This window comes from Theropithecus gelada, chromosome 8, assembly GCF_003255815.1.
Source record: "Theropithecus gelada isolate Dixy chromosome 8, Tgel_1.0, whole genome shotgun sequence".
In the NCBI taxonomy this organism is placed as follows: domain Eukaryota; kingdom Metazoa; phylum Chordata; class Mammalia; order Primates; family Cercopithecidae; genus Theropithecus; species Theropithecus gelada.
This window is the reverse complement of record NC_037676.1, coordinates 17,092,975-17,108,756: the sequence shown is the minus strand read 5'-3', so window position 1 is coordinate 17,108,756 and position 15,782 is coordinate 17,092,975. Positions and strand designations below refer to the sequence as shown.

At 41.3% G+C, this 15,782-nt stretch overlaps 1 protein-coding gene across 3 annotated transcripts in view; it reads left to right on the top strand.

Moving 5' to 3' along the window:
* Nucleotides 1–15,233, top strand: part of PSD3 (pleckstrin and Sec7 domain containing 3) — a 559,261-nt gene extending 544,028 nt beyond the window's left edge. For all 3 annotated transcript variants that reach the window (XM_025393705.1, XM_025393706.1, XM_025393707.1), the window contains one exon: nt 12,247–15,233. In XM_025393705.1, the coding sequence (XP_025249490.1) occupies nt 12,247–12,462 (216 nt within the window). In that variant the 3' untranslated portion in view covers nt 12,463–15,233. The remainder of the gene's footprint in view (nt 1–12,246) is intronic.
* Nucleotides 15,234–15,782: the final 549 nt, after the last annotated feature.

Here is a 15,782-nt window from a genome sequence, read left to right as displayed (position 1 = left end):
CAAGAGTTCATTGATTCCTCAATGAAATCAGGAAAACAATACAAGAACAAAAGAAGAAGTTCAATTAAGAGAAATTATTTAAGAACCCAAACAAAAATTCTGGAGCTGAAGCATATACTGAATGACACTTTAAAAATGCAATAGAAAGTGTCAACAGCAGATTTTATTATGCATAAGAAAGAAGCTGTGAACTTGAACACATGTCAGTTAAAAATATCTAATCAGAGGAGGGAAGAAAGGAAAAAGAATGAAAAGGAAGAAAGAAATCTACAGGATTAATGGAAAACACCATCAAGGGAGCTAATTGCTGCATCGTAGACGGTAATAAGGGGGAAGAGAGGGAACGTGGCAGCAAGCATTTAAAAAATACTTATTTAAAGACTGAATACTTCCCAAATCTGGAGAAAGATATGAATATCCAGGTACATGAATCTCAAAGACCTCCAATCAGGTTCAACCCAAAGAGGAATTCACCAAGACATATTATAATCAAACTGTCAGAAATTAAACACAGAGAGTCTTGAAAGCAGGAAAGAAAAGGAGTTGAAAAGTGATATCTGCAAGATGGCTTAGACATACCTGGCACTTATGCCCCTCACAAAAACAACAAAAACTCAACTAGAGTGTCAGAGGGAAAGCATTAGAGTGCAGCAAGGGAGTGGTGAGATCCCTCTAGTGTTCAGAAGCCCAGGAAGGCAGCATAGGGAGGGTGATCGGGCACCCTGCCTCTGCCAACTCATGTTCCCTGCTGAGATTAGCTTGGAGTCAAGAGGGATTACCCTTTGAGGGCAAAAGGTGAGCAAAAGATCCCCATCAGCTTCCATTGCCGCTGAAGACACCTGCAGTTCTTACTGCAAGAGTATACCACAGCCATAGCAAGCCCTGAGCCTAGTTTGGGGAGCTGCCTGTAATTCACACAGCTACATTGCTTCTGATTAGGAGCACATGTTGCGCATCCCTCACTTTACCCTCTATGTAAGCTGCTGCAGTATGGTACCACCTTAAAACCAGATCCACTGCTAGGGTATGTCCTGCTCTGAGGGCCAGTGGCCTCTGTGCACCTCCGATCTTGGGTCTCCACTGTCATTCCATCGAGTTTGCATGGGTGGGTGCCCAGCACTAGGGCCCAGGAACAACTGCGGACTCAGATCCTGCACATGAGACAAATTAATCCCAGGCTGGCTTAATTGCTGCAAGCTCATGCCCCTGGCTAGAGAAACAGCCCAGATGACTCACCAAAGGCAGACCTGCTCTTGAGCCAGCAGGTCTTGAACCACCATGTTCCCTCACCTCCAGCTGGAGGTACAAGCCAGCAAATATGTCCCTGGCATTCATATCTCCGAACCATGGAGCAGCTGTAGCCTATGTAATTTAGATGTGGAATCTAAAAATCTCAAACACAAAGAAACAGAGGGTAGAAGGGTGGTCACCAGGGGTTAAGGTGGGGGTTGGAGGGAAATAAGTAGATGTTGATCGAAAGGTGCAGACGTACAGTCGTAAGATGCGTAAGTTCTGGAGACCTAATATACAACATGGTGATTGTATTTAATAATAACGTATTATATTCTTGAAATTTCCTGAGGATAATAGATCTTAAATATTCTCAGCATAATGAATAAATAGATGAAACAGGTGAAATTAATTATAGTGAGATTTTTTTTAATTTTACATAAAATGTCCACAATATTTTACATTATTTTTTCCATACAGAATCTTCAAAATCTAGTGTTTGTTTTACACCTACAGCATAGCTCAATCCAGTCTAGCCCCATTTGGCATGTCTCATAGCCACACATAACTTGTGACTCACTGGCTGCTTGGGTTGGAAGGTACTTCACCAAGACGAGGTCAGAATTGGACACAGACTCGTAAGATGACTACTTATGGTACTTCCCATTTAAAGGATCACTTAAACTGGAAATTCAGAAAGTTTAAAATTACTTCAAGGCTGGGCATGGTGACTCACGCCTGTAATACCAGCACTTTGGGAGGCTGAGACGGGTGGATCACCTGAGGTCAGGAGTTCGAGACCAGCCTGGCCAACATGGCGAAGTCGCTTCCCTACTAAAAATACAAAATACTAGGCAGGCATGGTGGCAGGCACCTGTAATCCCAGCTACTTGCTGAGGCAGGAGAATTGCTTGAACCCGGGAGCTGGAGGTTTCAGTGAGCTGAGATTGCACCATTGCACTCTAGCCTGGGTGACAGAGTGAGAGTCCATCTCAAGAATAAATAAATAAATAGACTATTTCAGGTCCAAAAGGAATAAGTAAATGTTGGTGATGAAATGTCTTAGGAGATCACTGGGGAAGGTAGTTTAGATCATAGTTCCTTCTGCTACTCCTCAAATCACACTGTAAGGATTTCCTGGAAGGACTGACCCTGTCCCATTAAGCCTGGCGTTAGCCCTTCTAGAGCTGTGAGTGTGACACACAAGCTGTCATGGAAAACTCTGGGAACATACTTCTAAGGGATACCCGGTATGACTTCAGGGAATTCCAGTACAATCAGAAGGAAAAGCAAAGTGTAAACCAAAAGATTAAGCATGTGCCCTATATTAAAATGTCGCCATAACAAGCTCCCTTTTTTGTTTTAGAAGATATAAGTTACATAGGGAAAAATTTAGTGAGTGACAAACTTTTATCCTTAGGCATAATTTAGTCTCTTACCCAGATAGCAGTACTTCTTTAGCCCAGATTGCTTACCTTGGGTAAGTAGAAGCTTAACCTTCTATCCTTGTGTTTCAGAGGCTTTTTTTTTTTTTTTTCCATTTTGCTGAACAACAAACTTGGTAATCCTGTTAATCCAATCAGGGTGTGTTTTCTTTCTCAATTTTATACTCAGCTATAGTCAAAACCATCACAAGGCCAAGCTGGGTAGGACCTTTGGGAATAGCCAGAGCCAGAGGCCTTGTGGGTGGCAGATCTTCATAAGGTTGGTCTCTTTGTGGGTTGGAACCAGGCAATTTGTTTCTAGAGTTTTCCACCTAGAAAATAAAACGTGTGATGTTTTCTAAGTAAGCTTTGTAGACTTACAGAATGTTGATTTTAGTTTTGAAAAAGAGATGAAAAGCTGAATACTTATACAGACTGAGTTGAAAGAAAGAATTTTGAGAGCTAGAGAAATGGTGTAAAGAATTAGAGAAATCATAGTATTTTTAAGTTAGTTTTCAGCAGGAATTACATACTCTTCTTAACAACTCACTTCTCCTCCTCCTTCTCCACAAAGATGACAATGTTGTTATTCAAGGGTAAAAGCACCTGCTTTCTACTCCTAGTCTTGGCGACTGATTGGGCCCTGAGGAAAGGAATAGCAGGGCCTGGAGGTGGGGAGCGTCTACTGGTGGTCACTCAGCTCTCCTTCCTGTCTGAAAGGCCTGTCCAGGAAACTCCACAGGGGCAGTGAAGAGTAAAGTAGAGCTGAGTCCACAGTCAAGAGCAGATTCCTATGAGAGCTTCATGGGGCAGGGCCTGGGAACAGAACACAGACAAATGAAGCTCTCAGAACACTTTCTGCAGACCCAGGTCTCCTGGACTGTTCTAATGTTGAGCTCTTGACTTCTTCTGATTGTATCATTGTGTTAAAAAGTCAGCTTTTTAATTTGTAATTTTTAAAAAAATGAAAGTCACAGAGTTCATTTAGAGAGCAATAGGGTAGAAAGGGAGAATGAATCAAAAGAATGGAATTCACACTTTCTTTGGATTTACCAGAAAGCCATGAACACAAACTATATAAATAAAAATGTGTGGTTATTTGCTATATTTAGGCAGTAGGTTACTACTGTATTCTGAAGCCTGATACGGGAGTAGCATAGGGAGGGAAAAAAAAAAAAACAAACCCTGAACGTTTTCTTTTTAAAAATGTAATTTCCAGCATAGCTTTCATGTAGGAACTCTGTTTTGCATGCAGTTGCTTTCTTAAGTCAGTAGGTAGTGGTGGGTGGGCCACCTGGTCAAGGAGAAAGTCTCTGCAACTCAATTCTGCCATCATCCTGTAGTACGCCGAAGGAAAATGAACAGTCCTTACTTGAGTAAGCAGTTCTTTCAGAAGCTCCTTGTTTTGTTGGTTTTTCTTTTTTTTTTTTTTTTTTATTTCTTTGTTTTCCATTGTAGAGATCTAGGAGCAAACTGTATTGCTGTGTATATGACATTATTGCTTTTCTGCTCATTTTGTCTTAAGATGACCTTTTGCCCTGTCTGCATGAGAAAATGAAATGTCAGGAGGAAATGTATTCAGGATTTGATTGCTAGAGCAGTGAGGTCTGAATGCAAATAGGAGCAGTAAGTTAAAATTGCAGCCCAGTTGTATTTTCATTCAGGTGGTTACTATCGTATTCATGTATCAGAGGTCAAAAGAAGACATTTTTCTATTAAATGGGATATAAAATGGTATGCAGGGCTCTGGAGAGAAACTGTTCAGTGAGATCCATGTAAATATGTGTGTGGATATGATTAAACTACTTTTCAAAGAATATCAATAGTTGTAATTTTTTTCAAAACGCAATTAACATTCACCCCAAGTAGCAGCTTACATGGTCTTAGACACGTCAATTTTTATTTACCCCTGGTAGGCATTGATGCTAGTGAAAAGGGATTTTTTTCCCTACATATTTGGAAAGTATTTATTTATTTATTTAATTTTTTTTTTTTTTTTTTTTTTTTTTTTTTCCCCGCAGGGACAGAGTCTCGCTCTGTCACCCAGGCTGGATGGAGTGCAGTGGCACAATCTTGGCTCACTGCAAGCTCCGCCTCCTGGGTTCAGGCCATTCTCCTGCCGGACTACATGTGCCGGTCGCCACTCCCAGCTAATTTTTTTGTATTTTTTTTTTAGTGGAGACAGAGTTTCACCGTGTTAGCCAGGATGGTCTTGATCTCCTGACCTCGTGATCTGCCCGCCTCAGCCTCCCAAAGTGCTGGGATTACAGGTGTGAGCCACCGCACCTGGCCATATTTGGGAAGTACTTTTACAGATAATTGAAGATCAGCTTAATAAATACAAAAAAAAAATTGTAATAAGGAGGGGTCACACACCGAAGAAAGAATTTTACTTTAGTAGACAAAGACGCCATTAAACACTTGAGTTGCTTTTGGCTCTTAGTGGTCACAAAAGGCTTTATGAAAACAGCAAATTGTAATTAAGACAGAGAGCCCACTGAATGGGCCAGGTCCAGGAAAACAGTACATAGATGCTTGTCAGCAAAGATTTGCCGTTGCAGTTGTATTTGGTAAAATCCCATCCCAAGTTGTTTTTGTGATAGTGGAATTATATTATGCTTAGACTGCTGGAACTGTGTTTACCCTGTTGGAGCACTCCTGAGGAAGGAAGCTGAGTGTGCAACTCTGAGATTATTTAGAATTGACCTGAGAGTGAATCTGCAGAGACGAAGATAAAATCTTTAATAACAGAACCAAAGGTAGCAAAACTGTCCCTGAGGCACACTATTTCTTTGCAACTGTCTACCCTGGTAAATGAAAGACACATACCTGAAAGGGCTACATTAGGAAGACTGAACAACAATTTGGGAGAATGAATTAAGGCGACTCTTACTAGTTAGAGGCATTGTCAACAGCAGGCTACCTGACTGCAAGACTCTTCTTTTTACGGCCACCATGCTTTCCATGGACTCATTGTTACACATCCCATCTCATTTTCAATGTGCCGTATCTGGAACTATGTTAACTTTTGTGTAGTGATTACTTTGTGGCCTGAAATTATATTAGTTAAAGCATATTTTTGTTGTTTCAGCTTCCCTTTTCTACCATCTGTCAATTATCAAAGCGAAGATATAATACTTGAATATTGTTATTATTTGTTTAGTACTAACAGCAGATTCCCTCCTGAATTCATATTGATGAGGCTAATATCCTCTGACCCTGGAACTTAGAATCTTAGGTTAGTATGGAATTCTGTATCGAAAAGGTAAATGAGCTCCTGATACATTACATGTCAATTTCATGTGAGAATGATCAGGCAAGTAGATTCCAGATATAAATAATCCTTCACAAATCCTTATGTTTTTAATGTATGCTTTTAGAAGACAAATGTAGAGTCTTCATGTTGTAATGAATTGTAGTGAGACCTATTAATTATCCAAATGAGGAATCATTGGAGACTACGTATAGTGGTCCAGTTTCTCACTTTATTTTGAAGCTCAAAGTGGGCAATAAAAACTATTCTTCATGTATTACTACATAAGAGATTCTCAGGGCTGGGCAAGGTGGCTTACGCCTGTAATCCCAGCACTTTGGGAGGCCGAGGCAGGCAGATCACCTGAGATCAGGAGTTTGAGACCAGCCTGACTAACATGGAGAAACCCTGTCTCCAATAAAAATACAAAATTAGCCAGGCATGGTGACGCATGCCTGTAATCACAGCTACTTGGGAGGCTGAGGCAGGAGAATGGCTTGAACCCAGGAGGCAGAGGTTGCAGTGAGCCGAGATCGCCCCACTACACTCCAGCCTGGGCGACAACAGTGAAACTCCATCTCAAAACAAAACAAAACAAAAAAAAAGATTCTCAGAAAATGGGTCTGTGTTTTAGGGACCTCAAAAGTGTAGTATAACCTAAGTTTCTCTTTAAAGACAGAGAAAAAGCCCCAGTCCTAAGAAAGACAGGCTGTACCTCAGTGCACTGTTGAGGATCTGCCATGTGTGGTATCTTGACAACAGAGGTCAAGAGGATGTGAAGCAGAAGTGGACAAGCCTTTGTCATGTGGTGCCTTACGAGCTTCAATACTGACAGGGTCAGACCTTAGCATTTTTGTGAAAAACATCATTGGAACAGTGGGATACTGAAGATAAAGGTGTGTTCCCAGAGGATCCTGAATAAGGAATACATCAGGCTTCTACTATCAACATATATATCCATGTTGTTTTTCTTTTTCTGGATTTACCATATTACGAGTTCAAAATATATTTTCTACCGTATATGGAATAATGTGTTCCTCCTCTTTCTGTTCATGCAGTCAGTGGTGCTTATTCTTTGTCCACTGTGTGTTCTCAGCCCTGGGGATATATTAGTAAACAAACGCAAAGTCCTTGCCCTCATGTGATGGTATCTAGTACTGGGGGGCAAAGGAGGAAATCAAAGGTTTTTTTTTTTTTTTTCAAGTAAAATATAAGGCTGTCAGATGGGGAGAAGTGCTAAGGAAAAAGTAAAGCAGTGAGAGTAGGTGTTCCAGTTTTAGATTTTGATGGCCAGGAAAGGCCTCAGTGTCACGGTGATGTTAGAGTGAACACCTGAAAGAGGTGAAGGAGGGGAGGGAGGAAGTCCTGTGGGCTTCCGGAAGAAGAGCTTTTTGGACAGAGAAAAGCAAGTTCCATAGGTCCTTGAATAGGAGTGTGTGCCGTGGAGGCAGATCCAAGCCCAGGGACAGAACTGAGAGACTGGGCCAGGGGAAGGGGGTGGCACATGGGTTTTCTAGGCCATTTTAAGGATTCCTGGTTTAGAAGGATTTTAAGGATGAGAAGCCATTGGAGTATTTTGGGCAGAGCTGACACACTCTGTCTTGCGTTTCAACAGGACAGTGTGTTTTGAGAGGAGTGCACGTGGAGGGCAGGGAGGGAACAGGGAGAGCAGTCAGGTGGCTGTGGGAGGAACGCAGGCACAAGGTGATGAGCTCGGTCCAGACTGGAAATGGGAGAGGCGGTGAGAAATGGTGCAGTTCTGAAGACAGATGGACAAAACTTGCTGACCGAAAGGATATGAGGCATTAGAGAAAAGAAAGAGTGAAGGAGCAAAGCTTTTATTGTCGAATTTCCTTCTTCACCAGTTAAGAATTATCCCTAAGCTTTCTTCTTAAGTACTATCTAATCATTTCCTAGAACCTGAAAGTGGTTACAGAGACAGGCATTTCTGAGATACTGCAGGTTCAGTTCCAGAGTACTGCAGTAAAGCGAATATCACAAGCAAGTCACCGAGATTTGTTTCCCAGTGTATATACAAGTTATGTTTAAGCGTACAGTCATCCATTAAGTGAACAGTATGTTTATGTTTTTTAAAAAAAATGTATGTACCTTAATTTTAAAATACCTTATTGCATACCACCTTCTATCAGAATAGCAAAAGAAGCTGCTTTCATAAACTGTCCTAGCAGACTTCTATTTACACGTCAGGGGCCAAATCTGTAACACAGGGCAGCAACGGAAACTAACAGAGACAGGGTCACGCCTGCTTTAAACTATAATTCCTCTCATGGGACTGGGCACGTTGGCATTCTTAATAAAGATCAAAGTTCTGTTAGCACGAAAGAAGAGGCTGTTCAGGAAGCAGGACACACTGTCTGCCACAATATGATTGATGAGCTTCTTGGGTCCAAGTTGACCACGTGAACACTGATGGTCGTTTTCAGTCTCTGAGCTGGTGCGTCAAACCTTTGAAAAGTAATTTACTGGCTGGGCGCGGTGCCTCACACCTGTAATCCCAGCAGTTTGGGAGGCCGAGGCAGGCAGATCACGAGGTCAGGAGATTGAGACCATCCTGGCCAGCGTGGTGAAATCCCGTCTCTACTAAAGTACAAAAAATTAGTCGGGCTCGGTGGTGCGCGCCTGTAGTCCCAGCTTCTCGGGAGGCTGAGGCAGGGGAATCGCTTGAACCCGGTAGATAGAGGTTGCGGTGAGCCGAGATCGCGCCACTGCACTCCAGCCTGGAGATAGAGCAAGACTCCGTCTCAAAAAAAAAAAAAAAAAGTAATTTACTAATAAACTTCTTGCTGCTGCTTTACTTTTTCTACACACCAGCTTTCATTTAAAACTTAAATTTCACTGTTGGTCTTAGGAAAAAAGATGCAAATCACATCTTCTCTGAAAGGAAGAAAGGAAGTAAACCCTCCCGATGATGTTGTTGCATAATTAAGAAGTATGACCTTCCTACTGCCCAGAAAGAGAATACAAGGAGAAATCAATGAAGAGAGAAACTTTAAGTTATGTTTCTTGCCGCTGCTCTCCAGAGCATCATTCAGAGTTATTTTTCTTTACTCTGAGACAATTTTATTTTGTCCTCAAATCCTCTGGATGGCATTTACTTACGTGGCTGAGTCTGTAATCCTCTAGAGACTTGGCTAAAACTAATACCTGCTGAATAGTCCTGAGATTAAAGTTATGTTTTCCTAAAATGTTTTGAAGAGGAATATTTGGTTTGGTTCAGTAAAATGTAGACTCAGAGACTGGTAAAATGCAAAGCTACATTACTGGGTTTTTTGTAACCTCTGCCCCTATAAGCCTGTTTTAAGTTAGAAATGGAACACAGTATTTGCAAACCCATCATCCCTCGAAGGCTTCCTTAACAACAGGGCAGGCTTTGTCTTCTGGCTCCCTTTACCCCCTTTTCTCTGGTTTGTCTTTTCTTCTGGTCTGATGACTCATGCACTGCCACACCTTTGCTGTGCCTTTTGTTTGTTGATTGACACACCGATGTAATTTATTTTAGACAATAGCTTTGCAGCTGGAGCTGTAAAATGAGTGGATGAGGTGGCTTTCCTTCATGTATTTTTCAGGTGGATTTTCCCAGTAGTATTAGTTGCTTCAAAGACTAGTGGGAAACTGTCCCTATCACCTTCTCTCCTTTTCTCCCGTTTCAAGTGATCTAAAAATTTTCTCTTCGTTCTCTTTTCATTGTGTAAATGCTCCAGCTTCATGAAATTGTATGCCTTACACTGGTTTCCTAAATCTATTTTTATACTACCTTCAGACTATGTTATTAAACTTTGTTTCTATTGGGAGTAGTTCTTTTCTGTATTTTAATCTTGCCACCAGGCAGTTTAGGAGTAGATTAATTAATAAATTCATAAAATGAAAAGGAGTTTAGAATATTTATGTCCTGTGAATATTATCTTGTTCAGTCCTCTCATTTCACAGTGCATGTACTGATGTGTGATACTGATGACATTTTTTGCTAGCAAATGCCCGGATGAAGCCATCATGTAGCCTTCCGAGACAATGCTTAGCATGTTATTCTTTATTTTGTTACTTCTTCATTGGAATTAGAATGTGTATTTAGTAATGCTTTAAACTGCAAATAACAATACTTGATAAACAGTGGTTTAACCCACAGGATATTTATTATTCATACTTAACATGATTCCAGAGGGAGTAGCCTTAGGGTTGGATCCAGCTCATCATGTCAACATGGCTGTCTCCGTCTTTCCATTTTTCCTCAGGTGTAGCATGTTGTCCTATTTCCTCATATCTACTGCCCAAGTCATGGGGCAGCAGCTTTAGGATTTGTGTTAAGGAGGGAATAAAAATAAGAGGCTAGGCCAGGTGTGGTGGCTCACGCCTGTAATCCCAGCACTTTGGGAGGCCAAGGCGGGTGAATCACCTGAGGTCAGGAGTTCGAGGCCAGCCTGGCCAACATGGTGAAACCCTGTCCTTGGGCGTGGTGGTGTGTGCCTGTAATCCCAGCTACTTGGGAGGCTGAGGCAGGAGAATTGCTAGAACCCGGGAGGCGGAGATTGCAGTGAGCTGAGGTCACGTCACTGCACTCCAGCCTGGACGACAGAATGAGACTCCATCTCAAAAAAAAAAAAAAAAAAAAAAAAAGAAAGGCTAACCCCAGTGACTTCTCCTTAAAGTTTGTCCCTTTTATCAGAAAGCAAAATCACTTTCCCAGAAGCCCCCCAAAAGACTCTTCCTTACCTCTTACTGACCACAATATCACATGGCCCAACTTAGCTACAAGAGAAACTGGAAAAGTAAGTATCTCTGGTTTTATTAGTCTTTGTAGTGAAAGGCATGTAAGAGTAGAGGGAGTTGAGAATGGCCTTTGGCCAACCAACAGTGTCTGTCAGAGTACTTATCCTAAAATCTGTATACATATAATCTGTATTTTCATATCAATGAAGCTTAACAGCCATGGGTTTTGAACTCAGATTGCCTTGGTTCAAATCCCAGTTTCATTTCTTCCTTTGACTTTGAACTTCTCTTTGCCTTTGTTGCCTTAACTGTAAAGCAGGGATGGTAAGTTATCAGTGTATGAATATTGTGTGAATGACCTGTTCTTAGCATGTTGGCACTCAATAAATGTCATCGGCAACCAACGCTCACACCCCACTTGAATACTGGCCAACCCCAGAACATACTGAATGTCTAGCAGCTTTTTCCCATTGTTAAACCAAACAGCTTGGAAAGGTAGCACTTCTAAATTACTAACTTAAAACTGACACATACAAAACCCAATTTGACTAGAAAAATCCCTAAGATGGATGTATAGTCAAAACAGAATTTGCCTGCCTTTGTTGGGACAATTTATAACTGACATGTTCTTTGGTTTAGAAATAAAACACTTGAAACTTTCTACAAATTCTTCATGTGTTGAGGCAGGATGGTGGAATACTTATTTTGACCAGAATATATCAAATTAAGAATCTAAGACCTGTCTATAAGTTGCAACATATATGATAGTTCTATATATTGATTGGGATAGAAACTAGAAAAAAAAAAAGTGCCAGAGCTATGGAAAAAGAAAAAAATCTTAGAAATTCAAGAGACAGAGGAATCAAGAAATTTTTTGAAACCTAGTAGGTACTCAGTATATAGCTGATGATAAATATTGTTGAGTGAGAAAAGCATCAGAAGATAACTTGAAATTCTGCAAACTTCATACTGTTCATAGCAGCAACTGTTCATAGTAACCAGAGAAGTGGGTAATCCTTGCAGAAAAGCAATAGAGGGAAACCCAGAGCAGCTTCTAGAAAGTGGTATGGTCTCATCGGGGACTGTACAGGAGAGTCGCTCACCATGGAGTGATCCCTCAAGATGAGCCTTTCTAGGGTTACGGGGAGTCAGAAAAAGAGGAAACAACCATATCCAAGCCAGTTTCATATGAGGCCTGGATTACCTGGGAAGGCTTAGGTGACTTTAGTACAGAGCCACAAGAGCCATGTAGCTGCCGAAAACCAGAGGCGACAGCTCCTCCAACTTAGACCCTTCTCATGCCTGAGTGTTCTAGATTCATGGTGTTCCATCTGGTAGCCAGTAACTCCAAGTTGACATTCCCTCAGAATCCAGAACAAATGAGAACTAAAATTCTAAGTTAATTTCTTATCTAGATAATTGAATCAATCAGTCAGTCTCTGTAGTTGCTTCCCATGTGCCCAGTAAGTGCCCAAGTAATTTGTCAGTTTGGGAAATGAAGCGAAGTCTTCAACAGCCATTCACATTCTCCAGGTGGGTAATGCACTAGGTGTGCTGCACACGTGCATTTTGAATAGTTTTCTGACTGCCGTTGTTCTCTGGCTTTGTCTTCAGAAAACCCGCTATGAAATGTATGTCAGCATTCTCAAGGAAGGAGGCAAAGAGCTCCTGAGTAACGATGAAAGCGAGGCTGCAGGACTGAAGAAGTCGCACTCGAGTCCTTCGCTGAACCCGGATACGTCTCCGATCACTGCCAAGGTCAAGCGTAACGTGTCAGAGAGGAAGGATCACCGACCTGAAACACCAAGCATTAAGCAAAAAGTTACTTAGAGTCCGTCTGCGGCCAGGAAGTGCTGGTCATGGAGCAAAATAGGGTTTTTCAAGATCTTTCTGGTAATCCGTGAATATATTTAAAAAAAAAAAGTCTGTGACAAAATGGTGCATTAGTAATTTTTTCTATTGTACATTTTTGTTAGTTTCTGTACAGATTGTCTTTGCTCTTGATTTCTTTTGCTTTGATGATTTTTGCAACTTGATAGCTAATGCACCTTTTCTGTGAGGAGGAGGGGATCGTGATTTCAGAATGAATTATGTATCCCTTCTCTTTTGGTTTTCTCTTGTTTGCAGTCTGCTCAGTTGTTTTATGTATTCTCAAATCAACTGTTAAACTTTTTTTAAGGTTAAAGAATTTAATCCATTGTGAAACGCTTAACTGGACAAACTGTAGTTTTAGTAAATTCTAGCTGGAGTTAATATACGCCTTTATATGTGAAATCTTGCCCAGTCACAGAGGTAGAATTGAGCACTCACAGATGCTCCAGTAAGAATCGCAGTGCTGGGAATCTAGATGCTCCAATATGAGGCAGCTGCGTGTGCAGCTTAGCACTTCCTGTTGAGATCGGACCCTGCTGGAAGCAGGGAGAAGGAGCGTGAAGATCATAGGATTGAGAACGTAGGGAAGCACATTAGCTTGCTTGAAGTGCTGATTCCATTTCAGCCAAGCAAGGGAAAGAGGAAGTGGAGTCATTTTGCGTTTGAAGGTTGAGGAAAGATTGATACCCAGTTGATTTTGTTTGCTAAAGGATGGGGGCAGTAATCGGCCCTTGAGGAGCTGCAGCAGTGGGCATGTGCGCAGTCTGCAGGAAATTGTTACCTCACTCCCACAGGGTCTAGACTAGAAATCCATCATCTCTATCGCTGATATCCTTCCATACAGGAATAGATTCTTTCTTACTCTACATATGTGTGTGTGCGTGCGTGTGTGTGCATGTGTGGGCATGGGGTTGTGTCCTGGTCATGATGTTGGGGTCTTCCTTCCTAACAAAATAATGCTAAAATGAAACCGCTTTTGTTCTGTCCTTAAGTCAAGACAAAATAAGGGAGGAAAAAGTAGCTGCAGTTGTCCACAATGGATATTGGTTCTTTAAAATATGTGTGAAAGTAATAGTCGGAATGAATTGTGGTTGGAAAACTGAGGGATCCGCTGGTTGCAGGTGCAAAGTGACTTTGTTTATTTTTGTCTCAGTCTCCTTGATAGCCACTTCACTCTGCTACTACTCAACTTTCTCCTAAAAATACTTTATCTATTTTCAGTCCTTTCTTTCTGTCTACTCAAAATGGTTCTATTAACTTTGCAGTCATGAGCTTGTTCCACTTACAGTCCCTTTGATATTCAGGGTGATAAACAGAATATTCTCCTGTAGAGGAAGAGAAAGGAATGAAAGTTTAGCCCACTGAGACCTAGAACTTTGTGATTTCCTCACCTTGAAACTCTAGTCCCTAAAGTTATAATCTCCACAAGTGGCACAACTGCAGAACTAATAGAATCACTCTGATGATTCTTTTACCTCCCTTAGAAGTGTTCTGTAGTTCTGCAGTTTATTTGTTGAAGGTACTATGACCAAAGAATCAGCTGCTCTAAGTGAATAGCATGGTTCCAGTGAATTAGAGAAAACCTACTGTAAAACCATGGTAGTGTCTAAGTGGTATGTTATTATGATATACTAGCATTTATTTACAGAATTATTTATTTAATGTTTACTTCCTTCCCCTCTCTAAATGTCCATACTTGCTGTTGCCCAGAGAAGGGTTACCCCTCTCTAGGGTTGCAGTTGCTTTCTTTGTAATAAGTATTTTGCCACACCTTTTAAAACAAAAAACAAAAAAACTCACTTTTAACTCTCTGCCTTGTTTGGGTAAAGGCAGTAAGTAAGTTTATGTTTCAGAACTGCAAAACAAACAGGATAGTTACCAATATGGCCCATGTATCAGATTGACTTTTGTAGCATTCTCACTGAATGCAACATGTCCACAAGCAAGTTGTCTATCTTTCTACCTGATAATCTAAATTATCAGGGTATTTGTTTTCTGCCTAAATATTTACACTAAGCAGAGGGGAGAGAGGTACCTAGACCATGTCGTCTACGAGCTTCAGTAACTAAAGAAAAAGGAACTTCCCTGAGTGGCTTGAACGTGTTTGCCCACAGTCTATGTCTATGTATATAGAATGTCTGTATGTATTTTACTTATTTAATATACATTGAATGGTACCTTGCTACAGTATTTCTGACATTTGGAGTGTTGAAATACTCGGCTAGCATCAGCATCACTATAGCATTGTCCGTGTCATATGACTCACTAATATTAACTCCAGGGACTGCTGGATAGGCTCATAGATCATTGGATACAAAGGGCTCTTTTGAAGCTTCAGTATGCCATGTTTGCATAGTATATCTTTAAAAACAACTTTAAAGGTTCTTTTGTGAGCCAGGGTCTCAGACTGCCATAGCATGATGCTGTCCATCTTTAGCGCATGGGCTGAGAACCCTCTTCCCTGAGGCTTCTGGAAGGTTGCAGTCATGAGTGCATGAAGGAGGCCGAGAGTTTATGCCATGGGAGGAAACAGTCACTGATTTGCTTAGATTCTGAGAGTCTGGCCCATAGCCAACCACATTTTCTTTTGGGATAATTTCTTTTCTGTGGTATCTAGCCAGAAGAAATTGAGGATGTTTCCTTTCATAGCTGCTCCAGGTCTGTTGCCCACTTCACGGTACGAGGGAGGACCCCTTCCCTTTCTTCTGAAGGTACGCCACCCACCTCTATCCCCCACCCACCTCTGTCCCCCACCCAACTCTGTCCCCCACCCACCTCCGTCCCCCACCCAACTCTGTCCCCCACCCACCTCCGTCCCCCACCTCAGCACCCAGGAGCCTTGGGACTTCCTTCCATATGATAAATCATTCTCCTTCACATCAATATAGTTCATATTGATTTCTAGTATAGAAAATCTTGATAGCCATCAGAATACCTTGGTCATAGTCTTGTTGCAAAATTGACCATACAGGTGGCCCATGTATAAAATCTGTATTTTAAAGGTTGTCCCCACCTCACATGCTGGCTTTTACAGGGAGGTGTCTGGGATTCCTCTTTAGCAATCAAAACTTAATTACTAGGATGCAGAGTCCTCACTTTATCGCCAGCCCATAGGCATTTCTGAAGTGCACTTTTTTGAAACGTCATTTTGCTAACTCTCAGCAGTGTCTAATTAAACTGAGCAATACTTTTGTGAATTTTAATTAATCTCAGTAAAACCATGTTGGGAGAGAGTCCTCTGATGGAAATGTACTCCCTGGATTATGTGTAACCTTTTT